General features: G+C 45.2%; 1 protein-coding gene across 4 annotated transcripts in view; it reads right to left on the bottom strand.

Moving 5' to 3' along the window:
- The window catches only part of SHANK2 (SH3 and multiple ankyrin repeat domains 2), a 692308-nt gene that overhangs the window by 290807 nt on the left and 375304 nt on the right, over positions 1-26197 (bottom strand). For all 4 annotated transcript variants that reach the window (XM_043971951.1, XM_043971952.1, XM_043971953.1 and 1 more), the window contains one exon: positions 6295-6370. In XM_043971951.1, coding sequence (XP_043827886.1) covers positions 6295-6370 — 76 coding nt within the window. The remainder of the gene's footprint in view (positions 1-6294; positions 6371-26197) is intronic.

The raw sequence follows: 26197 nt of genomic DNA, 5'->3' as shown, positions 1-26197 counted from the left end.
CTGTCACTCAGGCAATAAGTAACTGTCAGGATCTGAAGCTGGGTCCTCTGATCCCCAGGTGAGGCCTCTTTCCCATATACCCTGTTATATTCACCCCAACCCTTATTGATCCACTTGTCACCCACACCATTAGTATATCCATTCTGATCCTATAGACATGCTCTTCTCTACATGTGACCCAGGGAGCCAAGAGAGAAGGTTGGATACTGAATGCAATTCTGTGATTCAGAGAAATGCACCAGTTCTGGCTGGAATGTTTGGTGTTTCCTACCATTTTGGAACAAGGCATCAGGTAACAAGAAAGGAGAATTCCCTCCTTCCCATTGGGTTTTCTCTAGCTAAAGTTGCATGTAGGGCCACAGTCACTAGCCCTCCTCTGCCCATCCTCTCCATCCTCCCCACCAGTCATGCCCCATAGACAGCTGCCATCTAATGCCCTACACCAGAGGGATTATTCACTTGTCACTTTCCAACATTCCATTCCTTCAAAAGTATCCTACTGGGGCAGCTAGGTGGCGCAGTGGATAAAGCACTGGCCTTGGATTCAGGAGGACCTGAGTTCAAATCCGACCTCAGACACTTGACACTTAACTAACTGCATGACCCTGGGCAAGTCACTTAACCCTCATTGCCCCACCAAAAAAAAAGTATCCTAATAAAATTCTGCCAACCTTGCCTCTTCTAGCTTCTTTTGCATCTGTGACATCAGGGAACAGAACTCCTCTTCCAAAGAAGGGCTGTCCCTTCTCTCGTGAATGTTCTCAACTCTGTGTAATAGATGCACTGAGAGCAACATAGGGGCTCTCATTTCTTTAGCCCACAGACCTTGCAGAATCAATAAGCTCTAATAACCACAGCTGACAATCCAGCTCTAATTGTAAATATTTAACCAAGACAGGACAGCCTTTTTCTCTCAGTCTTCACAATACTTAAGAGAACTATTGATTTTCCCTTAAAAAGGAAGCAGGAGCCAGGTATGTGGGGAGGGATTCTCATTCCTGCAGCTCCCCCTGACCTGGAGGTCAGCACACTTAGGGAATAGTCTTCACACCAACAGAGAAGCTTGGCCTAGTTTTGTCCAGACATTAGAATAGAAAATTGACCCCAACGGCTACTGAGTGTTCCCCTCTGCTTATGTCCAGGAGGCTTATTTCAGTGAGAACTTCCTGATTGGGTGTGCTTCTGGATAGCTGCCGCAGAGGGACGCAGGAGAGATCAGGGACCAAAGACGCTGGTACATCAATAACCATTTTTATTTCCTGCTCCTTTGGACCACCCAAAGAGTACTTATAAGAAAGTCTGCTTCCCCAAACTGCCTAATCTGAAAGATTCCCTCAAAGCTCACCAGGAAGGTGTCTCAGCCTTTCCCTGTGCCTCTCTAAGAGGGATGTGGGAGAGAGGAAGAATTCTTTCCTTCCCGAAATACTGTAGATAGACTAGGGCTTGCTTCTATTAAAGCCTTACTTGATTCTCTCCCTGTATTGTTTTTCTTTTTTGAAACAATCACATTCTAGTGATCCTTTTATTTTTACACCATGTTTACTTCCAAATAACCACCTTACCCCCCACAAATTCTCTCTTGAATGACAAAAAATAATTTGACAAGGCAAATCAAACCATCATTCCATGCCAAACACAGAGGATTTTCGCTGAATGTTTTGCAGAATTTCAGGAATGGGAGAGACCTTAAAAGGCATTTGGGCTGGTGCAGAGTAGGAAAAGAACAAGCCTCATTACATCGTGCTTGATGGTCACTTTCCAAACTTGACTCGCAGAGATCTGAGGAGAGGGGAGCCCTCCCACCTTTCCAGGGAGCTCCTTCCACCCCTCGGCAACCCCAAGCACTAGGGATACTTTCCTGATATCCTGCCTGCCTCAGCTTCCCCAAAGACCCTGTTCTGCCCTCTGCAGCCAACCACAATGACTATGGTCTCTTCTCTGAATAGAGGCCTTTCAAATTCTTAGTCACACATGTGAAAACAAACCAATAAATGCCAATGAAAGGATTCAAAACTCAGATTAAAGGAATGACCAACCATGACTATTGGCGATAAAGAGCCAAATACTGAAGAGAATTAGAGTTTCTAACAGGCAAAGGTGGGAAGGGAGTGTATATCAGGCATGAGGAACAGCCAATGCAAAGGCATGGAGAGGGCAAATGGAGTTGTGTGTGTATGAAAGAAGGCCAGTTGGGCTGCATGGGAGTGTGCTGGAAAGAAAGCAGTGCACTTGAGGGTCAGGAAGGTTGGAAGGAGCCAGGTTATGAAGAGTGTTACATTCAAAACAAAACAGTTATATTTAGTACTAGAGGAAATGGGAGTCAATGAAGATTACTGGGGGTGTGTGGGGGGAGTGAGGGGAGGGATGATGTGGTCATATCTGAGCTTCGGGAAAAACCCCATGGCAGCAGAGTGGAAGAAAGTTTGTAGTAGAAAGAGATAGGGTAGGGGCAGCTAGGTGGTGCAGTGGATAGAGCACCGGCCCTGGAGTCAGGAGGACCTGAGTTCAAATCCGACCTCAGACACTTAACACTTACTAGCTGTGTGACCTTGGGCAAGTCACTTAACCCTCATTACCCTGTGCAAAAAAAGAAAAGAAGGAAGGAAGGAAGGAAGGAAGGAAGGAAGGAAGGAAGGAAGGAAGGAAGGAAGGAAGGAAGGAAGGAAGGAAGGAAGGAAGGAGATAAGGTAGAGAAACAGCAATTGGGGGCTATTGCTACTGGGAAAGAGAGGATGAGGGTACAGGGTGGCTGTGTGTGTGGAGCCAGGGGGATGTATATAAGATATATGGTGGAGACAGAAACAACATTGGTGACTGATAAAGATGTGGGTGAGCAAGAGTGAGGAGTTGAGCATAATGCCAATGGTATGAATCTGGGAGGCTAGAAAAATGGTGGTAGCCTTGACAGAAATAGAGATCAATAGGGGGGATGCTCTGGGAGAAAAGCTAATGTGTTGTCTTTTGGATGTGTTGAGCTCGAGATGATCCTGGGACATCTAATCTTCAATGTCCACTATGCTGTTGTTGATACAGGACTGTAGCTCAGGAGGGAGAAAGAGCAGGACGGGATAGAGAGATCTGTGAGTCATTCAAATAGGGATGATAATTAAACCCAAGTGAAAGTGTACACAGGGGAGAGAAGAGGCCCAGAATACCCAAAGGTAGGGGCTTGATAGGAATGATGAACCACCAAAGAAGATTGAAAGGAAGCAATCTTAAATACTAGAGGAGAAATGGGATTTATGCTATTCAAACCCCAAACGGTAGAGTAGATCTAGGAGGGGAGAGGGCTTAAATGTGGCAAATGCTGTGAAGATGTTAAGAAGGAGAAGGATTGAAGAGAAAGGGAAGGGAACAAGGATTTATTAGGCCCAGGCACTGTGCTAAGTGCTTTACAAATATCATCTCATTTGATCCTTGACAACAGACCTGGGAGATAAATGCTATTATGCCCTGCCCTCATTTGACAGTTGAGGAAATAGACAAACAGGAGTTAAATGCCTTTCCCAGGGTCAGACATTTAGTAAGGCTTTGAGATTGGATTGAACTCAGGTGTTCCTGATTCCAGGCCCAGTGCTCTATCTATTTTGGTGCCACCTAGTTGCCTACCTATTGAGAGCATAGAAGGAGCTACATGGACAAACTGATGGACCTGGAGTCAGGAAGACAAGTTCGAATCTGGCCTCTGACAATTACTAGCTGTGTAAATGACTAAGGGGGTAAAGGAAGAGAAAATGGAGAATGATCTTAAGGGGATGTGAGATGGAGAAAAGGGGAAAAGTAGGAGCTCAGAGGGAAATGGTCTTTCTCTTCTTAGTAAAGTGTATGGTTTAGCTGAGAGGGTCAGGGCAGAGGAACACATGAGAGGTTTGAGGTAAGGAAAGGAGGTTTGGAAGAGCTGCTATGGAGAAAGAACAAAAGGACTGTCTTGCTTCACTGAGGCCCCACTTGGCAAGAGAGAACAAATTGGCAGCATAGTCATGTGACTTTCTCCAAGTCCAGTCAATACAAAATGAGTAGGAGCATAAGAGGCCGATAAGGGAAGTCATCCACCATCTTAGGGTAGCACAGTGTGATGGGCAATAGGACCAGGGAGCAAGACATTCAAGAGGAGAGGACCGTGCCAAGTTGGGGCTGAGAGTGAGAAGGAAGGAAAGTGAAGGCAGAGCAGGGGCGATGGTCTCGGAAAGTACTGAGAGGGGGAGGGATTGGAGGGCACAGTGAGGAGGAAGAATGGGGCCAAGGGAGATGGAATGATAGGAGACTGAGATCCAATGAGGGAATGCTATTCATGAATCAGTTAATTGGGGGCTTTGGGGGACATGGGGAGAATACCAATAAAAACCAAAATGTTTAGACAAAGTAGTTGTCCAGCTGGAAGAAGACAATGTCATCCCAGGCCAGTTTCCGCCCTCTAAACATGGAAACATACCATTAGGAAACAGAGAGGCACAGCACCCTTGGAAAGGAGCCCCAAGAAGGCCGCCCATTGTCTTTCAATTTTTTTTGCGGGCCAATGAAGGTTAAGTGACTTTCCCAGGTCACACAGCTAGTAAGTGTCAAGTATCTGAGGCCAGATTTGAACTCAGGTCCTCCTGAATCCAGGGCCAATATTTTATCCACTGTGCCACCTAGGTTCCTCCATTGTCTTTCTATCTAGTCTTCCAGTGTCCAATTGGAGCCTATCAACAGACTGGTTCTGCCACCTGAGGGCCAGCCTGGCTCAGTGCATGGTGGCTTAGCACTGGTGGTTTGCTCACCATGTGGGCCATGCATCCTGTGTGTCACCCACCAGTGGTGGTAAAGGAAAAGGTGGATCCGTATTATTGCTTAGCCAGCCATGGCAAAGTCAGAACTGTAGCTTAGTCTGGTGTGTAAGATGTCTGCTTCTATATACCATGATGCCCATTGCCATGGGCTTCCCCTACACTAACTCAAGCAGATTCCCTGCTCCCATCCCATTTCCTGACCCAATTCTCAAATGAGATATTTGTAAAGCACAATGCCTGGCGCACAGTGGGTGCTTAACAGATGCTTGTTCACTTTCTCTGTTCCTCCCTCCCTTCCTTCCTTCCTTCCTCCCTTCCTTCCTCCCTCCCTTCCTTCCTTGTCTCCAGCCATGTTAAACACCTACTAGATGCTGTTTTCCTTCCTCTGTTCCTCCCTCACTTCCTCATTTCTCCCCAACTACCTTAGGAACATACATCTGATGACTTCGGTGTGGGATCTTTCTGTATCAGGAGTAAGCCAAGCACCAATTCACAGACCAAGAAGATAGCAGGCTGGAGGCCTGTAGAGCAAAGAAATGTGGGTTTCTGGATAAAGGATGGTCTTTATTCCCTTCCCCCTATGATCTAGGTAGTCTCACAGGTGGTTAATAATTTATTAAGTAACCCCAAATGCCATGGCTAATTGGACACAGTGAGGGATGTAGCCCAATTACTGGGACTATTAATGAAGGTATCTGCCTGGAAGCTGAACACTGCCCTTTTCCCTCAGGGTAGCCTCCTCATCCACCCAGTGGACACATCCTAGCTTTATGGGTACTACTGTAGGCCTCTGGATGAGCTGCCAAAACATGGTGCCCCAGCCAATCATGCATCCCACAGTGCAGTTAGGGTAGGAGAATTCAACAGAACCAGGGTCTTCTGCCTCCCAAGAGACTTCTCCATGTCACAAGATTTTGTAGGTGAAATTTAACCCTCCCCATTTGACTAGTTGACTAAAAGGCAAGACTTTTAGTCTGAAAGGAAGCCTTGGGCTACTGTCATGGAGAATCCTGTTGACTTGGCATCATCGGATAAGTGGGTAAAGAGGAAATGTGAGTTTAAAGCATGAAGTTGCTTCTTAGGAGAAAGCAGGATAGTGGGGGAGGGTGATCAGTATATACACTGGGAAATCTTTATGGATCTGTCATAAAAGAATGTCACTGAGAGAAGTTTGCTTCTTTTCCTTTTCCTCCCAGCTTGCTACTATTTTCTCTCTGTAGAGATGTACATCTCTCTTCTTAGAAGGTCCCTGGCCTGGGACCCTCATGATAATGGGTGGAAATCCCAGCCTGCAAACCAGAAGAGCAGCCAGTGCTCAGATCCTAAGCTACTCACATCTGGAGGCAGGATGCCCTGGAATGAGCAAAATTGTTCTGGGAGACACAAAAGCAGCAGGAACATCCCAACATGAACAAAACAGTGTGTACAGTCGGCATTTTTCCCAACATGCATTGCCAACTCTTAGCCAATCACAGAAGCAACTTTGGTGCACAGCATCATGGGAGCTAAAAGAAATCTCTCTCACCTTGAAGCATCAAAGCTGTCATAGGAGCCCACCGTGTAGTGGCGGAAGAGTTTCTTGGTTCGATCAGTGCGGGTTTCTGTGCAAAGACAGAAGGAAAAAAACAAGATTTTTAGAAAGCTTTGCTATCATCAAAGCCAAGGTCATCTTGGACAGTTCCACGTACCATAATGTACCATGAGGCTTTTCTCCTGGCCTGGATGGAGAGGATATACAACAAAGCAGGCACTACATCTTTAAGAAGTAGAGCCAGAGGAGGGACTGAGTTCCAATTGGAGCTCTGCTCTTTATTCCCTGAGGAGCAGGCTGCCACAGAGGGCAGGGGCTCAGCACTGGTCTACTGGCCCCTTGGGCTGGACCCTTTGGCTGTGGCAGTTCATCCTGTGTGTCAGCAGTGGGGTGGAGATGGAGGGGACTCCTTATCTTCTCTAGGGGTACGATAGGAACTCAAGAAATAAGCACACGCCGTTTGCTGTTCTGTTTTTGTATCTTCAGGACTTAGCACATGGCTTATTGTTATTCAGCCATTTTCAGTCACATCTGACTTTTTGTGACCCTACTTGGGGTTTTCCTGGCAAAGATACTGGAATGCTTTGCCATTTCCTTCTCCAGCTCATTGGACAGATGAGGAAATGGAGACCAATAGTGACTTGCCCAGGGTCATACATCTAGGATATGTCTGAGGCCAGAATTGAACACTCTAGTTCCTTTGCCAAGAAAACCCCAGATGGGGTCACAAAGAGCAGGATGTGAGGGAAATGATTGAAGGACAACAAATTGAAAATAGTAAGAACCTAATAAATGCTTGTTGATTGTACCTAAGTAAACTTCAAGTGAATGGACGACAGTCTTTGCTCCCTTCTCAATTGCTCCTAACCCATGTTACCTCCATCTCTCCTTTGCCCCTTCACCATCCGCTCCTGGTCTGGCCTTAGCCTTGTTCACAGACAGGACCTAACCCCCTTTCCTTAATACTTGGATTTGTTCATGCTTTTCTCCCCTGGAATGGATCCTCTGTTTGATGCAAACCCATAGAACATGTAAACCTAATGAGAATTTGGATTGACGACCTGGACTAAAACCAGAAGTCTTTGGCATATTCATGACAATGTTCATATTTCCAGATTAATCCTATTTATTCCCAGACCCACAAACTGGGAAAAAAACAACTCTCAAATAGTCTCACTGACTTGAACCAATCAGGAGAAGAGCAGAGTCTTAGCTTTAAAATCCCAGACTTGCCTTGTGCCCCCAGTTGTTCTTACCACCTTTGGGAGATGAGTGGCACTTTGCCACTTGTTCACTCTCTGAGCATGAAAACTTCCCTCAAATCCTAAAGCCTACTTCTAGCTAGAGCCCCACTGTCCACCCAAGAGACACACAGAGCTCCAAGTTATAACACCTTTGCATTTGGGGAAAAACAACAGCAGCAGCAGCAGCAGAAGCGAAATGTCAGGGCAGAGCTGTCTGAGCTCAGGGGGTATAAAGGACCAGTGTCCCCATCCAGCTTCCACAGGAGTCTGTGTCCCCTGATGGGGGAGCAGCAGAGACCTGAGGGTTAAGGAAGGACTTCAGGAACAGTCAGAGATGGCTGACAGAGCTGGGCTCTTGTCAGTGCTTGAGCTTGAGAAAACTCTGGACATATATAGGGCGAGTAGGTGGCATATACTCAGACCTTCCTTTCTGATTCACCAGGTAGCCTTAAAGCACAGATCTGACAAGTCTTTCCGCAGATCAAGAAACATCAATAGCTCCCCATTGTCTCTAGAATGAAATGAGTACTTCTGTGTTGGGCATTTAAAGCCTTTCACAATCTGGTCCCACCCAAGTTTGTGGACTTAGTTCATTATTCACTCTCACACATTCCGAATTCTAGTCAAACTTCCCTTGCTCTTTAATGACTAGCATATTCCATATCCCACAGGTTGTCTCTCTCCCTCTGCCTGAAATGGAATCCTTAGATCCCTTGAAAGCACAGTCAAGAGCAACCTCTTGCTCTTAGCAAAGACTTCCCTGACCCCTGACCCGGCTTGTCTGTGTCTGACCCATCCTTAAGGTAGTTCAGATTTCTTCATCGTGTTTATTCATTTGTTCTCTGCCTCCTCTCCCTTTTCACACCCACAGTCAGGAGGCAGGGCAGAGCAGATGACCTTCATCGGTGGGTGTAGAAGGGATGGCCAGGGAGTGTCACCAAAGAACGTTGTCTGATGTGGGCCGAATGATGGAAGAGATATCATCGTCTAGAGGGCTGCACCCCCAGTTCCTCCATGCCACTCAGAGGAGAAAAGGGGCAAGAGGCTGCAGAGGAGCATTTCCCCGGTGCTGCAGGGCTTTCCCAGGTCACACTGCATTGCATCCCATGTTTTCCAGTGGTGACAGGATGCAGTTTGGGTGTCCCCCCTCCCACTGTGTGCTCATGAGCCTCTAAACCTTCAAGCTAGAAGAAACATTGGAGAATATCTAGACTCACCCTTCCTCAATCTTTGTCCTGGTTAGTCATCCAGTGGCACTCAGCTGTTGGAGTAGCAAGGGCTTTGTTATTAATTATTATTATTACTATTACTATTTGCCCCTCTTACTTAAGGCCTCAATTTGGTGGCTGTGTGACGGTTACCTAGGGAACTGCTCAGGGCTCTCACTGATTGGGTGACTGTGCTCTCAGATGCAGAAGCTTTCAGGGCCAGGGTCAAGGGTTCTGGTGTCCAGGAGTGATGGGAGGGGGAAGGGAGTCTGGAGGAGGGGAACAGCATCTCTGTTCACATGGTGCACAGAGTAAGGGCCTTTGAGCTGAACATGTACACGCTCTCACCTGGAGGGCTCAGGGCAGAGCTCAGTAGCCACTGACAACTGAGTGATACCAGCCAGGAAACCAAACAGGGTTTGACTATGATCAGCCTAGGGTAGAGACAATGGGGGAAGAGAGGAGGGAAGGAGGAAAGAAGAGAAAAGATGAACAAAAGAGGAAAGGAAGGGAGAAAAGAAGACTGAAGGAGAGAGAAAGACAGTCAGACAAAACTGAGGCGCAGGGGTCCTGGACTGGTGGTTTGAAGACACTGGCCTCCTGGGGAGAGGACTAGATTTGCAGACAGGAAGACCTGGATTCAAATCTGGTCTCAGATAATTCACAAAGAAATTGCCTCACCTCCCAGAAACTCATTTGCCAAATCTGTAAAATGGAGATGATGATTAATCTCTCAATAAGCATTTATTGCACACCTACCATGCATGCCAGGCACTTTGCTAAAAGAGAAGGATGAGGCCTGTCCTGTCCTTGGGAGCCTATGCTCCAAAGAAAAGACAAAGGGTCCTTATGTAGCTGTGATAAAATGCCCATGGTGCAGACCTGAGGTGCTGGGAGACCAGGGCTGGGCTGGGCCGGGCTGACAAACCAGCAGCTGGTGAAAGACTGTTTCTGCAGGGCTTTTCCAACACTGGCCGACCTGGACATAGGAGTTCAGTTGTAGTCGTTGTTGTCATCTAGCTCTGCTATTATTCACTGGCTGCTTTGGGGCACATAATTTACCTTTTCTAGATCTCTGTAAAATGAAGGGCCTCTAGGTGGCACCATAATGGATAGAGTGCGTGGCCTGGAGTTGGGAAAACTCATCTCCCTGAGTTAAAATCCAACCTCAGACACTTCCTAGCTGTGTGACTCTGGGGAAGTCACTTCACTCTGCCTCAGTTTCCTCATCTGTAAAATGAGCTGGAGAAGGGAATGGCCAATCCCTTCAGTATCTTTGCCAAGAAAACCCCAAATGGGGTCACCAAGAGTTAGACATGACTGAAACAACGAAACAACAACAAAATGAAGAAGCTGGATGTGATGCTCCAAGGTCCCTCTCAACTTGAAAATATCTGGATCTTATGTCAAGCTGTTAAATCTATAGGTTCCCTTCCCCAATCTTGATTGTGTCATCATACCAAGGATCATAAACCCTTCCTTGTCAAGGTTTGGAGATGTACAAATGAACAGAGCTTTGCTCTCCAACCAGAGGGCCATATAGAGGCAAGAAGCCAGAGCAGTCCACCGGTCATCTGGACAGCTGCTGCTGAGCAGGCCAACCCTCCCTCCCCATTAAGCTAGTAAAGAAAGACACAATCCTCAACTAATATATATATATATATAGTCCTACTATCCTTCAATAAGAACCCCATAGGATGAAACTTTTAAATATTCAACATGAAAAATGGAGCTTCTTTCAAATCAATAGACTTATAAGGGTTCAGCCTTGGATCAAGGGAAGGAAGTAAATGAGCATTTATTAAGGACCTACTATGTGCCAGACACTGTCCTAAGCACTTTAGAACCATTATCTCATTTGAACTTCACAACAACCCTTGGAAGTAAGTGCTACTCATTTTATAGTTGTGGAAACTGGGATGGATAAAGCTTTAAGTGACTTGCTCAGGTTTGTACAGCTAAGTGTATGAAGTCAAATTTGAACTCGGGTCTAACCCGGCTCCACTTCCAGCACTCTACTACCACCATATACTATGTCAACTTGTTGTTTTGAGGATCATACAGGGTTTTTTTTAACTTTTTCCCCTCCCTTATTTTGTCCCTCTGATGATATCAGAGCCTCCTCTAGAGTGGGGACTGATTGCGGCTTTTTCTTTAAATCCTAGGACCTAGTTCAGTGCCTAACATATAGTAGGCACTTAATAAATGTTTGTGAGACTGAATTCAAGTGTCAGCTTCATCAGTTCCTAGATGGGTAACCCTACTTGCACTTCACAAAATGACGGACTCTCCAAGCTGGAAGGGACCTTCAAGGCGTTTAGTCCACTGTGGGACAGAGCTCTTGTTAGGAAGTCTTTCTTGACATGAAGCTGAAATTAGTCTCTTTGAAAGACCCCCCTCTCCAAATTTGAAGACAGCCCTCCTGTGCCTCAGTATCCACCCTTCTCTAACCTAAATATTTCCAGGTCCTTCAACTGATGCTCACATTCGATGACCTTGAGATCCTTCCAGTGATGTCTCAGCTTTGTTTTCCTCACTATAAAATTGGGATACTACTACTTACACCAAAAGTCCCCCAGGGCTCTTGTGACCTGAGACATTAGAGCCATGGGAGACATCATGGTAATTTGGGCTGGGGAGCAGGAGAAATGGTGGGGAGGATGTTGGAGAGCCCTGCTTCTCGCTGACTCAGGATTAGCTTGCATTAACACTGAGTGCTCACAGCTGTACTACACGGCTGCATGGTATCTGGGATCCTACTTGGATCCCCAGACATTGAATTACTCAACCTAGTGATATGGCTCTGTGGCTTCAAGCCTAGTTAAGACCCCTAGCATTTCTGCCTCAGGGAAACTCCTTTTTGTTTCAGTGTACTTGCCTCTCCAGTCCACTCTGTGCTCAACTGACACAATGGTTCTTCTAGAGTTTAAGTATGTTTATGTTGAGCTCTGCTCACTGAGATCTAGTGGTGCTCTAGTACCTCCAGGATTATTAGAAATTTCCCTGCCATTGAAAGCCCTTCATGAGCTGGCTCCTTTTTACACATCACTTCCCACATTCTATAATCTAGGTATGCCATCACAGTGCAAAACTAGCCCCTGCCCTCCAAGTGTTTACCTTCAAATAATAACAAGTCACATTTATACAGTGTTTTGGGGGCAGGATGTGGCAGCTAAGGCTTCCCAGTTATCTGTGCACTGAAGAATCCAAATGCTTGTAGGGCTGAAATTTAATATATGGAGCATTAATTGGGTGACTCGCTAAAATATTTGGGTCCTGGAAATAATGAGGGACCTCTAGGTTCAAAGCTCCCTCCCCTCTGAACTGCCCTTTTAGATATTTCTCCCAGGCCATCAAAAAAGTAGCCTTACAATTTCTTTTCCACAAAAGGATCAGATTTTATTAATTGGGAATTAATTAAACAACAAAGGTGAAATTAATAAAAATCAAAGATAAGGAAATAGGAAAAAGAAATACAGATAGATTCTCTTAACTCTAAAATAAGTCTATGCAATCCCCAGATCCTTTCCAATTAAGCTAATTCAAAGGAATGCAGGGTTTTAACAACTCACCACACCTGGGATATCTGTTAGTATCTCTGCATCACCGAGAAGACCAAGGAGACAGTGGGCGAGTGTGAGAGTGTTCTGGAAGAGGCTCTCCCCCACTCAGGGAGCGTTCAATCTCCCTACCCCCAAAAGGGGAGGTCCTTCAAAACTGCCTATGGAGAGTTCTCCTTCTGACCTCAGTAATATATGTAACTTCAGGGTGGGCCAGGTGTGGCCCCTCCCAAATAAGTAAGCTAAAACTCCAATAATTTTTACCACATGCTGAAGGACTGGGATTTCTGATAAAGGGGAATTTCCCACATCTCACTGGCAAAAATCAGAGTTTTAAGGAGGTATTTGTAGGTTACCCCTCAGACAACTGGGGCTTAGAAAAACAAACTGACAGAAACCATCAGCCAAGTGATGTTTGGGAACTTAGCCCCTCATTGCTCAAACTATCTACCTGATACCTAGGAATTTGACTGTGGCCATGAGACTCATCCCACCAGGTGACACACTTCCACCTCATCAGAAAAACAACAGATCTAGAAGGTAGATACAGGAGGGACAATGTAAGAAGTATAGGACTACCTGAGGAGCATGACCAAAAAAAAAGAGCCTGGAAAGCTTATTTAAGGAAATTATCAAGGAAAACTACCCCAATATATTAGAAACAGAGGATAAAATTGTCATTGAAAGAATCCACTAATCGCCTCCTAAAAAAGACCCCAAAATGAAAATTCCAAGAAAAATTGTAGCCAAATTCCAGAATTATCAGGTGAAGGAGAAAATATTGCAAGAAGCCAGAAGGAAACAATTTAAATATCAAGGAGCCACAGTCAGGATCACACAGGACCTGGAAGCTTCAACATTAAAGAATCGGAGGGCTTGGGAATGTGATATGTCAGAGGGTAAAGGAGCTTGTCTTGCAACCAAAAATCAACTAGCCAGTGAAATTGAGCATAATCTTTCAGGGGAAAAGATGGACATTCAATGAAATAGGGGACTTTCAAACTTTCCTGATGAAGAGACCAGAGCTGAACAGAAAATTTGATCTTCACATACAAGACTCAAGAGAAGCATAAAAAGGTAAGACAAGAAAACCACCAAAACATGTTATAAAACAAGGTTAAACTGTTTACGTCCCTACATGGGAAGATGATACTTGTAACTCTTGAGAACTGTATCTTTATTGGGGCAGATAGAAGGAGTATAAGTTGATTTTGATATAATGATTTTGATGTAATGATATAAAAAACTTAAGGGGTGACAAAAAGGATTGTACTGGAAGAATTGGAAAAGGGAGTCAGAATGGAGTAAATGGCATCCCATGAAGATGCACAAAAGACCTATTATAATAGAAGGAAAGAAGGGAGGATGAGCATTGTTTCAACCTCACTCTCACTGAATTTGGCTCAAAGAGAGGATAACATACATACTCAGTTGAGTATAGAAATTTATCTTGCTCTCTAAGGAAGTAAGAGGGGAAGGGGAAAGAAAAGGGTTGAGATGCTTCTCATGAAATGAGAAATGGTTTGGGAGAAAAGAGAAATCTCTTTCAAGGGATTGTACATGACATAATCTGGTTGATACATCATTCTCCTTGGCTTTGTTTCCACCTAATTAGTCTCTACTTCGCTTCTTACTGAAATAATATTATGGTTTGTGGTCTTTAGGCATTTCTGACACTCAATTTAACACTGTTAGAGATGATTAAATGGAATACTGGGTTTACCAATCCTTTGCTAATCTAAAGGCATCTTTAAAAATATTTCAATTCAAAATTCATTCATTGAGAACCTACTGGTGTACACAGAACAAAATAATAAATACAAAAATGTTTTACAGAAGACAGGGAGTCAAGGATGGTATCAGGGAACCAAGTGATCAGAAAAGACAGTTGACTGGTCCCATGGTGAGAATGAGGTCTATCTAATGGACAGCTGGCATGCTCAGGAAGGCCACACATATGTGGTGGACTTCCTGGGAAATGATGGGATATCTTGACCCTTGGGTGAATTAGTTGAATTTTGTATTGTCCTCTTCTCTGGAATCTCTTGTCCCCTTAGCCTACTGTGGTTCTGGCCCTGCCAAGCCTCAGCCCAGCATCACTCACACCATCTGCCACCTTTGTTTCAATTCTCATGCAGCAGAATGGGGCTGAAGAAACTGGATCCATTGCAAATGATCCAGTGATTTCATAATCTCAAATGGGCCCTTCACTGCTTCAATTTCGTCTTACCTCCCAAGGAAATCGCTATCCCACTCTCATCAGTAGCTCTTCCAAACTTTTACTTCCTTTCTCAAACTTTCCATGATGCCTCCTCCCCCAACTTCTTAGTTGAGATCCTCACCTCATCTTTTACTGAAAAATTGAGTCTATTTTCCATGAACTCTCTCTTCTTCTCTCCTCCTCATCTTACCTCTCGCAGATGTCTTCTGCCACTGTAGCCTTCTTCACATTATATCTATTGACAGTGGTTATCTCTGAAGGTTCTATCCTGGTTTCTCTTTTTTTTTCACACATGTCACTTGGTGATCTCAGCTCACATGAATCTATTTGTCATCTCAGCTGATGACTCAAATCTCTTTACCTAGCCATAAACCTCTCTACTGACCAACAATCTCCTATCTTCAATTATCTATTAGACTTCTCAAACTGAATGACATATAAACATCTTAAACTCATCCTGTGTAAAACTGAATTCATCCTTTCCCAAGTCCTCCTCCTTATAAATTTCTCTATCACTGTTGAGGGAACCACCATCCTCCCAGTCCCCCAGGCTTGAAACCTAGGTTTTGTTTTTGACTCCCCACTCTCATCTCCCATCTCTAATCAGATGCCAAGTCTTGTTTATTTTACCTTAGAAACCTCTGTTGTGTATGTCTGTTTATCTCCTCTGACACTTCTGCTGGCCTGCTACAGGCCTCATCACCTCACACCTGGACAATCACAACAGCTGCTGGGGGTGGGGGTCTGCCGGCCTCAAGTCTCTCCCCACTCCAGTTCATCCTCCATTAAGCTATGAAAGTGATTTTCCTAAAATGTGACCATGTCACACTGTGCTCCCCTCCACCTCCCAGTCTCCATCCAATAAACTCCAGTGGCTCCCTATAACCTCTAGGATCAAATACAAAAAGCTCTGTTAGACATTCGAAGCCCTTTGTAACCTCCTCCCCTCCTACCTTTCCAGTCTTCTCACACCTTACTCTTACACATGTATTCTTTGGTTCAATGACACTGGCTTTTGGGTTGGTCCACAGAGTAGACACACCATCTCTTGGCTCCAGGCATTTTTCTGGCTGTCGCCCATGCCTCAAATGCTCTCCCTCCTCATATCTGTCTCCTGACTTTCCTGGCCTCCTGATCCCCCTTAATGCTAGGACATTCTCTCTGTTGATGATCTCTCATTTACTCTGTCTATCACTTGCCTGCACATCATAGTTTTCATGTTACACCCCCCCACCCCCCATAGACTATGAGCTGCTTGAGAGCAGGGACGGTCTTTTAGCTTTCATTGTATCCCTAGTGCTTAGCACAGTGCCTAGAACATAGTAGGTGCTTAATAAGCATGTGCTGATTGACTGACTATGATAAGAATTACAGTCCGGGGAATCTTCTCATAGAGAGTTGTACTGGGGAGCAAGAGGCTAAGATATAGTCAACGTCCCCAGACTCCTGCTGGCTACTGCTGCTGTCCCAAAAGTACTTCCCTTGAGCCTTCAGTGGGTGAATTCCAATCCCAATCCTTTTTGCCAAAAAGCTTTTCACAAAAAGTCATTCTGTCTACCCATGCAGCAGGCCACAAAACATTAAATCCAAAAGAAAAAGTATCATAGTAGGAGTTTGTTTCAGGACCATTTCTATCTACTCTCTACAAGATAAGAAAGATTTTCTTGTAACAACAACAATGAAAATATAGTGCTTTGTTATTAAAAAAAAAAGCTTTACATTAGTATCTCATCTGAGTTTCAGAACCAGTCCATGTGGTAAGGGCTTCAGTTATCTCCATTTTCCAGATGAGGACACTGAGGCTCAAAAAAGTTAAATGACTAAACCAGGGGTCACACAGCTGGGAAGTGTCAGAGGCAAGATTTCAACCCAGATTTCCCTGGTTCCAGGTTCAGCCATTGAGCAACTTTGTTGTTGCTCAGTTATTCAGTTACTGTCCAATTCTTTGTGGCCCCAGGACCCTCCATTCTCTACTATCGCCCAGTCTTTCCAATCTCACGTTCATTGCTTCCATGATACCTTCTATCCATCTCACCCTCTGCCATCCCCTTCTCTTCTTGCCCCACATCAGGGTCTTTTCCCATGAGTCCCTTCTTCTCATTATGTGGCCAAAGTATTGAAGCTTCAGCTTCAGAATTTGACCTTCTAGTGAACACCCTGAATTAATTTATTTAAATATTGACTGATTTGATCTCCTTTCTGTCCAAGGGACTCTCAAAAGGCTTCTCTGGCACAATTAAAGAGTCAATTCTGTAGCACTCAGTTTTCCTTATAGTCCAACTCTTGATGCCATACATCACTACTGGAAAAACCATAGCTTTGACTCTTTGGACCTTTGTTGGCAAGGTGATATCAGCAACTTTGTCAAAAAAAAAGACCTGGTCTGGGGCAGCTGGGTGGTGCAGTGGATAGAGCACCGGCCCTTGATTCAGGAGGACCTGATTTCAAATTTGGCCTCAGACGCTTGACACTAACTGTGTGACCCTGGGCAAGTCACTTAACCCTCATTTCCCTGGGAAAAAAAGGCCTGGTCCCTATCTTTAGAAACCTTAAAATTGAATTGGGAACAATTGACACACACAGACAGACCATTATAGCGCAAAACACAAAAGTACACTGTAAGGGACACAGAAAAGCTTCTTCAGGAAGAGCCTGAGGCTGGTGCTGAACTATACCACACCTAGACTTTACCCCTTTGCCCTTCAGTGAGATTCTTTTGCACACTCCCCCCTTATGTTGTCTGCAGAGATGATTTTAATTTGGACCATCCTCAAGTCATGTCAAACAATGGAATTGAATGATATTAACCAATTAGCTTTGATCAGTATATAATGACCCACCTCTATGGAAAGAGAATAAAAAAGCCTTGACCACTCGAGGGTCTTGATCTTGGCTCTATCTTGGCTCACATGCTTGGCTCTGAATGTGGTCGCTTGGTGCACTCTTCCTATTAGGCCTTGAGACCACAGGCTGGCTCTCTGAGAGACAGCATGGGTCCTCTGGGGCTTTTCTCCTGCTAGCACTAACTGCCACATGATCAATTCTTTACTGGTAGATATGAAACGAATTAATAAATGCTTACCATTCAAATGGGTGCAGTAGCCAATAATATACAAGTGACAATCATTTTAGAAAGTACAGTTTAGCAACAATAATTTTAAAAGCACAGAACCCAGAGAAGAGTAGCCCTCCAGGAGCTGTGGTTTCATCAGGGTGGGAACGTTTGGTGTTAAGGGCCCCAGAGAGTCACCGAGCTAGGAAGTACCAAAGTCAGTATTTGAACTGACAGTCCCTAAATGAAGCAATTGAATTCAAGTCCCTAATTCTAATTCCTTGTACCAAGCTGCCCAGTAGGGGGCAGTGGAGGCCACTGTCTACCCTTTCTGAATGGGGAAAATGTATCAGCATAAGCAGGACCAAAAAACCTTGAAACAGTTGTCTTGATATGTTGACATTATTCCCAGATGCTATTCAAGCATCTAAAAGCCGCTACAATTCCCAAATGGAAAATGACAGTCTTTTAGAAGTGAGGGGAGCCCTGGGCTCTGGGCCAAGGTCAGTTAAGAACCTGGGTTCCCTTCCCCACTGTGGGCTTAAGTCTTTCACTGTGCAAAGGGAAGATGGGGTGGGACTAAGGAGACCTAAGGTCTTGTCAGGTCTTAAATCTCGGGCTCCTGAACAAAAGCTGGGAGTTGTCTCCTGCCTTTCTGCTTTGGGAATGCAGGACCGTGCTCAAAGATGGCACAAACAAGCGAGCAAGCAAACAGTCCCCCCTCCCTCATGCTTGAATATTTGAGAAGAAAGGGAATTGGGGTTGGGGCAGTGGAATTTCAAGTTCTCCTCCTCCACAGCTTTCTGAGGGATCTCTCATAGGATGAGGCTCTGCAGGCGGCCTCCTGGAATGCCAAGCCAAATCCAGAATTTGGGCTAAAAGGAGGAACTATATTCTTGATTGGTACCAAATCCAGAAATAACCCTCCTTTTTAAAATTATAGACGGTTATGGAAATGCTAACAGAATGCAGAGCAAGGTACAGACAAGAAAAAGGGGGCTGAATAGGACAGATCTGATTCCAAGTTTAAGGAGCCATGATGCCTCCTAGGCAGAAGGCAGCCCGTCTATAGATGGAACCTCTTATCTCAGGTGGGCCATATGGAGAAAGAGCCCCCCTGAACTCAGCTCAAATGCCCCACCTAGAAAGCAGTCACAGCTATCTGATCATATGAACTTCTCCTCAGGAGCTCTCTGAGATGATAAAATGTGCAGAATGTAAGCTTTTTGAGGGCAGAGAATGTCTTGTCTTTGTTTCACTGGTCGCTAGCAAAGGGCTTTTCCCTCTCTATGCGTTTAATTGATGACTGTTGAATTGATTGTGAGGATTGGGCTTTACTTAAGCAAGGAAGAGAATGACAGAAGAATGTTAGGTGGGGTGACATTTCTATTGTTCCTCTGAAGTTGGCATCACCACCATCTTGAGCAGTCCCACTGGGGTAGATTTACCAGAAAACATGGACACACAATAATCATACAGAATGAGAACACCAGATGGGCTAGTGATATGCCTCAGTCGAGCCACAAACACATTTAAGATATCACAGAGCTACTGTAGGGTCAAGGTGTAACTGACATCCAAGCCATGAATCATGATGGTTTGAATCAACCTCAAAGTTTCTGGGCATCAGTAATCAATTGATCAGTTCAAAGATAGGCCACAGGGACATGGGCATATCAACTTAGACCATGCTCATCAGTATTGGATCCCCAACCCAATCCCATGAACCACATCTCTAAACTATACTCTTATACTCCCACCACGGTGCCCCCTCCTCCCATAATTCCATATGCTCCGTTGTCATCCAATAAAGTTTCACTGCAGACTATAATGATGTTGGCCTCATCCCATTCAAATTTATTTGTTTTTGTTTTTTTTTATGGGGCAATGAGGGTTAAGTGACTTGCCTAGGGTCACATAGCTAGTAGGTGTCAAGTGTCTGAGGCTGGATTTGAACTCAGGTACTCCTGAATCCAGGGCTGGTGCTTTATCCACTGTGCCACCTAGCTGCCCCTCCCATTCAAATTTAGGCAGGACAAAATCTCTGGTGCTTATTCTGGGGTACTACAAGACAAGAATAAAAGAAAATGCCTCCCCCTGGCTCTGAACTTCCCACACTTTGTCATCATTTCTGAGAAACACACCCTTCTTGACCAAATCATTTTCTGTTTTATGCTCATGATATCCATTTCCACGTGAGGTCTACCCTGGCCATCTACACAAGATTTTTTTTGGTTGGCTGTTTGGCTCTCTCACAGTATTTGTTTCAGGTTGTGGCTGTCTGGATGTTGGGAGGATAATACTGGGAGGTGACTGAGTCATACTTTTCCATGTGTTCATATCCTACATCCACTGCTGTGGTTCCACCCTGAGTTGTGTGTGTGTCTGTGTGTGCATGTATATGGGTTAATTGCCCCCACTTGTGTTTCCTGCCATTATTAGGAGCTACCGCTCTAACTGAACCCTATTGAAAGGGGCCATTGTGCTCCGGGCACCCGATCCTTGAAAAGGACCCTGAGCTCTCAGACTGTGAGAGAGGTGAATGGGGAGAGGAGGGGAGGTGCTCCAGCCATTCTGTACACACTGTTCAAGCTTCCACACTAGCTGGGAGAATGAGGACGCTGTCTCAAGCACCAAACAATGTGCTTCTCTCCCACAGAATCCAACCGCGTTTCGAGAACAGAATTAAAACCAAAAGGCAATGTCCCATTTTGCTTGGGCCAAGCAACTTCTCTCTAGGAAAAGGGAAAAGTTGGGGACTTTCCTTTCCCCTCTTTCCCACTGTCCCATTTTGGGCTCTGGACCTTCCTGGCAAGTGTGTTTGTTGTTGCTGTTGGTTTTCCTTAGTCATCCCAGTCAATTGTGGATTGTGTTTTGCCTGTGTCCTCATTACTCACTTTGGTGAGAGATGCTTCAGTAGCTGCACTGACTGGTCTTCCTGTGGAGGCCAGCTGCTTGCCCTCACCCAGCCAACCTCAACAGTGGGGCTTTGGGCAGAGTGCCCGGTGAGGCCCCCACAGGCCTAAACTGCTCAATCCAGCAAGCAGAGCCAAGATGCCAGTTGTACCCAGCTGAGCGCCCCTGGCCAGCATGGAAGGGGCTTGCCAGAGCCAGCCTCAGGAAGGATGCTGACCCTGACTGAGTGGGGGAAGCTATGAGCATCCCAGCACAGAGGAGGGACATGCAAATGGTCATTTCATCTCAGAGACAAAAGGGGCCTCTCCTCAGGGTTCTTAACCATTTTTGTGTGGTGGACTCCTTTGTCAGCTTCATGAAGCCTATTGTACTGTTTCTTAGAAAAGTGTTTTTAAACACATAAAATTAAAAAAATAGAATTATAGGGGGCAGCTATGTGGTACAGTGGATAGAGCACTGACCCTGGAGTCAGGAGGACCTGAGTTCAAATCTGGCCTTAGACACTTAACACTTACTAGCTGTGTGACCCTGGGCAAGTCACTTAACCCCAACTGCCTCACCAAAAAACAAAATCAAAAGAAAAAAAATAGAATTATAAAGGAAACCACATATATTGAGATCCAGTAGTGTCAATATGTAAAAGCAAGTTTCCATACCACATGCAAGAATCCTTCTGACCTAGATCATCTCTTCCCACCTATACCTGAACAAGACTCACCCCTAGAATATCATTGACAAGTTGGCCAGCATCCAGTACTTGCTTGGAGATCTTGGAGGAGAAGCAGGAAGCCATTGCATCCTCAGCCAGTCCTTAGCACACTTGGACAGCTCTCATTGTCAGAAAGTTTTTATTTCCATTAAGCTAACATACACTTCTCTATGACCTCTGCCCTCTGCTCCCACTAGGGCCAAACATCCCTCACAGATCCTCAGGGTCATTCAGACCAACTGCTACCTGGCCAAGCATCCTTTTTAAAACAGGTTCAACTTGAGATCCCCAGACCCTCATCTCATTAACAAAGAATAGCACTTGACAATGCAAACATTTTTTCCCATAGTACAGTTCCATAGTTGTCTATCCACGCTGCCTTACTAATCACTGGGCCAACTTCCCTTCTCTTTGGAAAAGGCTTGGGAGGACAGACCTAGTACAAACCCACTGAAGGCCTGGCAGGCTGACATTAGGTTTTGGATGGCACCAGCTCTTGCACTATCAAACAATGCCTAGAAGATCCTTTTACTTAGCTAATTAAAGTCTAAGGTGGGAAGCTGATTTCAAGCCTCATGTCCCTCTTCTTGGATTTGAAGGATCAATGGGGCTGGGATGCTTAGTATAGTACCCAGCACATAGTAGGCACTTAAAATGCTGACTGGCTGGCTGGCTGGCTGATGGGAGGGAGAGCTACTTCACTGTCACTAACTCTTCTGACTTTCAAGGTTGATAAATTCCTGTTGAAATGGCCAGAAGAAGTTGGGAACTCATAGAAACAAGTTTTTAGAGCTGAATAGGACCTGAGGCATCACCCAGTCCCAGTCTTGGTACTAGAGCTAGTGGTGGGATAGCAGATAGAATTGTAGACTTGGAGCCAAAAGAATTCTTGTCTCTACCACATACTAGCTATGTGACCTTGGGTAAGTCATCTAACATCTCTGAGTCTTAGGTTCCAGATTGTTAAAATGGGGATCATAGTACTTGCAATACTTAACAAGTATGTGAAGATTAAAGGTAATAATGATTGTAACAAAAACACCAAAGAAGTCTGATCTGTTCCCACTTTACAGATGGGGACAATGAAGCCCAGAAAAGTAGCCCTATCAATCAAAAGCATCACATTATTCATTAGCTATTCTAGTCACACAATAGCCCGATTTCTGTAGCACTTTAGAATTTGAAAAGTCCTGTACACACATTATCTCGTTTGATCCTCATATCAAACTATGAGGTAGGTGTTATAATTAATTATTCCCATTTTTCAGATGAGGAAACTGAGGCTCGGAAGTAAAAGAGGCTGGCATACTGGAGAGGACACTGGCCTTGAAAGTCAGGAAGAGCTGAGTTAAAATTCCACCTCAGACGCTTATTAGCCATGTAACCCTTGTCAAAACAGAAGTCTGTGCCTCAGTTTCCCCATTTGTTAAATGAGGTGGTTGAGGTGGTATCTTAGGCGCTTTCTGGCTCTCAATCTATGACCCTGTGATTGCTCAGAATTATAGAGGTAGGAAGTATGTGAGATGGGAACTGAATCCAGGTTTTCTCTTCATTCCACAAGGTCACACAACTAGTTAGTAACAAGTCAAGACTAGAACCCAGGTCTCTTTATCTTAAAGTCTAATCCTCCTTCCAGCAGTCATGCTATTGAACTCTGGGACCATAATGCCTTCCTCACTGTTGTAGTTAGGGGGCACAGTGAATAGTGTTGGACTTGAAGGTCAAGAAAATGTGAGTTCAAATCCTGTCCCAGACACTTAGCTGTGTGACCCTGGGTAAGTCACTTAACCTTTCTGTCTATTTCAATTTCCTGCTCTGTAAAATGGGGCATGCTAAGAGCACCCAGCTCAGCAGGTTGTTCTGAGGCCCAAATGAGATGATGAATGTAAGACTCTTTGGAAACCTCACAGCCCTGCACAGAAGAGAGTTGTTCCTGTTCTTCAAGAGGCACTTCTGAAGCTTCACCCCTCCCTGACCATTTCCTAGCTTGTTAGTGGGAGGGGGGAGGGAAATGCAACCCATTTCAGGTGGAGCTCGCTCCCCAAGTCTCACTCACACAACAGCCTGGTTGGACAACAGTAACAAGCCTACTCCCTGTCAGAATCAAGTTTTGACTCTATAGTAATTAGTACGTTAAAAATAGACTTTAAAAGCCAGCCCCTGCACCCCAGCGGAAGCCATTTCCCCAAGCCCATCTAGTTCCCCCGAGCAGCTGAGATGGCAGGGGATGAGGCTGCTGTGAAGAGCTGCCGGATCTCAGCCCTACTATATTCCTCTGTTTTGGTCCTTCCCACACCAACGTTGTTACTCCCTTCCCTGAACGATCATATACTGACTTTGTTTCCTTTCCTTGGGAAATGAAGGTCACTCTATCAAATGGCCTTCTCAGTCTTATAAAGCAGACTCACTCTAGGTGAGCAGGTACGTATGCCCCCTTGGCCACAAGCGGTGTCTGGGAGCAAGCTTGATGGGACCCACAGATGATAAGACTTGAGAAAGATTTGTCTAAGATCCTCTGAACTCTGCCTAGTGGCTCCCTGGTGGGGCTCCTGTTTGACATGATCTCTCCTGCCCTTTCCATAACCCTTAATTAATGTTAGCTTTGACATCTGTCTTCTCTCACCACCCAATGCCTGCACATGTGGGTGCGCGCGCACACACACACACACACACACTCCTAGAATCCTCTCTGTTTGAAGTTATCCTGGTCATCTCCCCCAGCTAGGTCAATGAGAATGCTTTCTTCCACAGTCCGCCGCCTTTTCAGAGTCTGGTCCCAAAGTCTCAGGTGGTGCCTTTCCATCCAACTGAGAAGTAACTGCAGGTATACAGAGATATTTGAAGCATTCAAGAAAAGAGGCAGTTTGGCCTTGGGAAGAATGATTCCGTACAGGAAGGAATCAGAAGTCTGTGGCTTAGGAGACAGGGATGTGGAGAGAAACCCAGCACAACCTGTTGAATAGCAAGGAACCCACCCTACCTATTTCTGATCATTGGGGAGCCTTTGTAACTTATATTCAAGCAGCAAATACAGAGCAGGCTCTGAATCTGGCTCAGAAGGCACAAGGACAGTCTCCAAGTGTTCATGAAATGTGGCAGATGTATGTTGGCAAATAAGCAAATGGATCTAAGTTGGTCGAGGCTAAAAGAGCTTCTCTTCAGAATGGCAAGCCCACACCCTTTCTGGACACTGAGATTCCTGCAATCATTTGGAATCTTCCACCCCGAACCACACTCACATCCACTCCCCACCAGGATCCCTAACGAGCCTCAGAGTAATAGGCGGCTAGAGGACTCCACCCCCCAAGGTCAAGCTGCCAATAAGCTCAGGAAGAGACTTAGGAAACCTTCCAAGAGCCACTTCCTTTATTGACTCTCTATGAAGGACCAAGCTTCCTTCTGCTTTCCCAGGCTCTCAGAGCGCCAACAAGAAGACTGAAGCTTCCATATCCCTCTGCTCAGTCTTTGTATGAGGGAGGGACCAGTTGGACCTCCTGGGCTGCTGAAGTTGAGGGATGCTTTGCAATCTGAAGCAGCATCTGCTGTTCTCCTTTCCTTGACTGTTTCCAGGCTGAGGCTAGAACACTCTGAGAAGCCCAACTGACTGATGCCCTAGAGACATTCTCTCTTTAAAGGACAGCAAACCATATGCCCCTTGACACCTGGGCTCAGCCTGGGCACTCTCTCTCCCCTAACTAGAGGGAGAAGTCTTGAGGTGGGCAGGCAATGGAGGCAACTGCCTCAGGACTTCATAATGTCAGCAACATTTTTTTTAGGTCAATGGGTACACAGATCCCAGATGTGATCATCTTATCCCTAAATATAAAGCGTCCTCATCTTTCATGGATTGTTTCCTGAAAGATGCAAAAAGAGGAATTTCTTATTGTTATTGTTGAGATGGGGAAAGGGATTGGTTGCTAATCAGAAAAAAAGGGAAATGTTCAGCTCCTTCTGGGGGAACTCCCTGTGAGATCCATTCTATTTCTTAAACGGTAGAGGTATTCCGAGCCAAAAAATGCTTTCTATCATAGAACAAAGGCTAGGGAATACAGTAATTCAGAAGTCTGAAATCTGCTAGGTAAAATGACAATAATCCCATTCCCCCATCCATAGAGACACACACAGACACACACAGACACATACAGACACACACAGACACACAGACACACACAGACACACCATCAATGTCAGGCAAACGGTATACAATCGATCCATTTTTCTCCAGCGACAATCACTCTCTAAAGGAATCAAAGCCCAAGGGACCACTGGCCAAGAACACAAGAAGTCCAGAAAGTTAGACAATACCTCCAAAATGAACTTTCTTCTTGAACCTGGAATTCTCAGCCATCATTTCTAACCTGGGTGTAACCATCTCACTCGAGTTTCTCACGCTTTTCTCTTCCTGTGCAGAAACCCACAGTCTCCGCTGGTTACATGACTTCAGTTTACTATTGTCCGTCCATCAAAAAAAGAAAAAGAAAGGGGGGGGGGAGCCGCAGCCCTCCAGTTTCCCAATTAAAAAAAGAAAAGAAAGGAGCTGCCTTCCTTCCGTGTGCTAAATCCCCAATGAGATTTACCAAAAAAAAAAAAATCTTACTTTTAGGTTTGGAAAAGCTGCATCAACTGAAAAGTCAGGTCTTTTACACAAGTTGTAAGCTCAGAATAAGAGCCCCCAGCCTTCCACTTCTACACTGTACCAGCAGGGCTTTTTTTTTTTCCCCTAGTGCTGGTTTCCATGGAAATGCATCAGTCACTAATCTAAATAAGTGAGGGTGAAGGACGCCTGAACACCCTGAGCAATTACGCATGCCACTGGAGAGGCAAGACAATGATTCAGCCGAGCTCTTCTCACAGGGGAGGCTACTCAGCTGCCTCTGTGGTGCCCCACCACCTCGGCTGAGCCCTTTGAGTGCTTGGTCTAGTGGTCGCTCAGTCGTTGCTTGGTGGGTTGCTTTCTTGGCAAGCCCACTTCTTTTTCCTCATCTAG

This window comes from Dromiciops gliroides, chromosome 6, assembly GCF_019393635.1.
Source record: "Dromiciops gliroides isolate mDroGli1 chromosome 6, mDroGli1.pri, whole genome shotgun sequence".
Classification (NCBI taxonomy): domain Eukaryota; kingdom Metazoa; phylum Chordata; class Mammalia; order Microbiotheria; family Microbiotheriidae; genus Dromiciops; species Dromiciops gliroides.
Note: the sequence above shows the minus strand (reverse complement) of the source record. Positions and strands in the feature narration are given on the sequence as shown.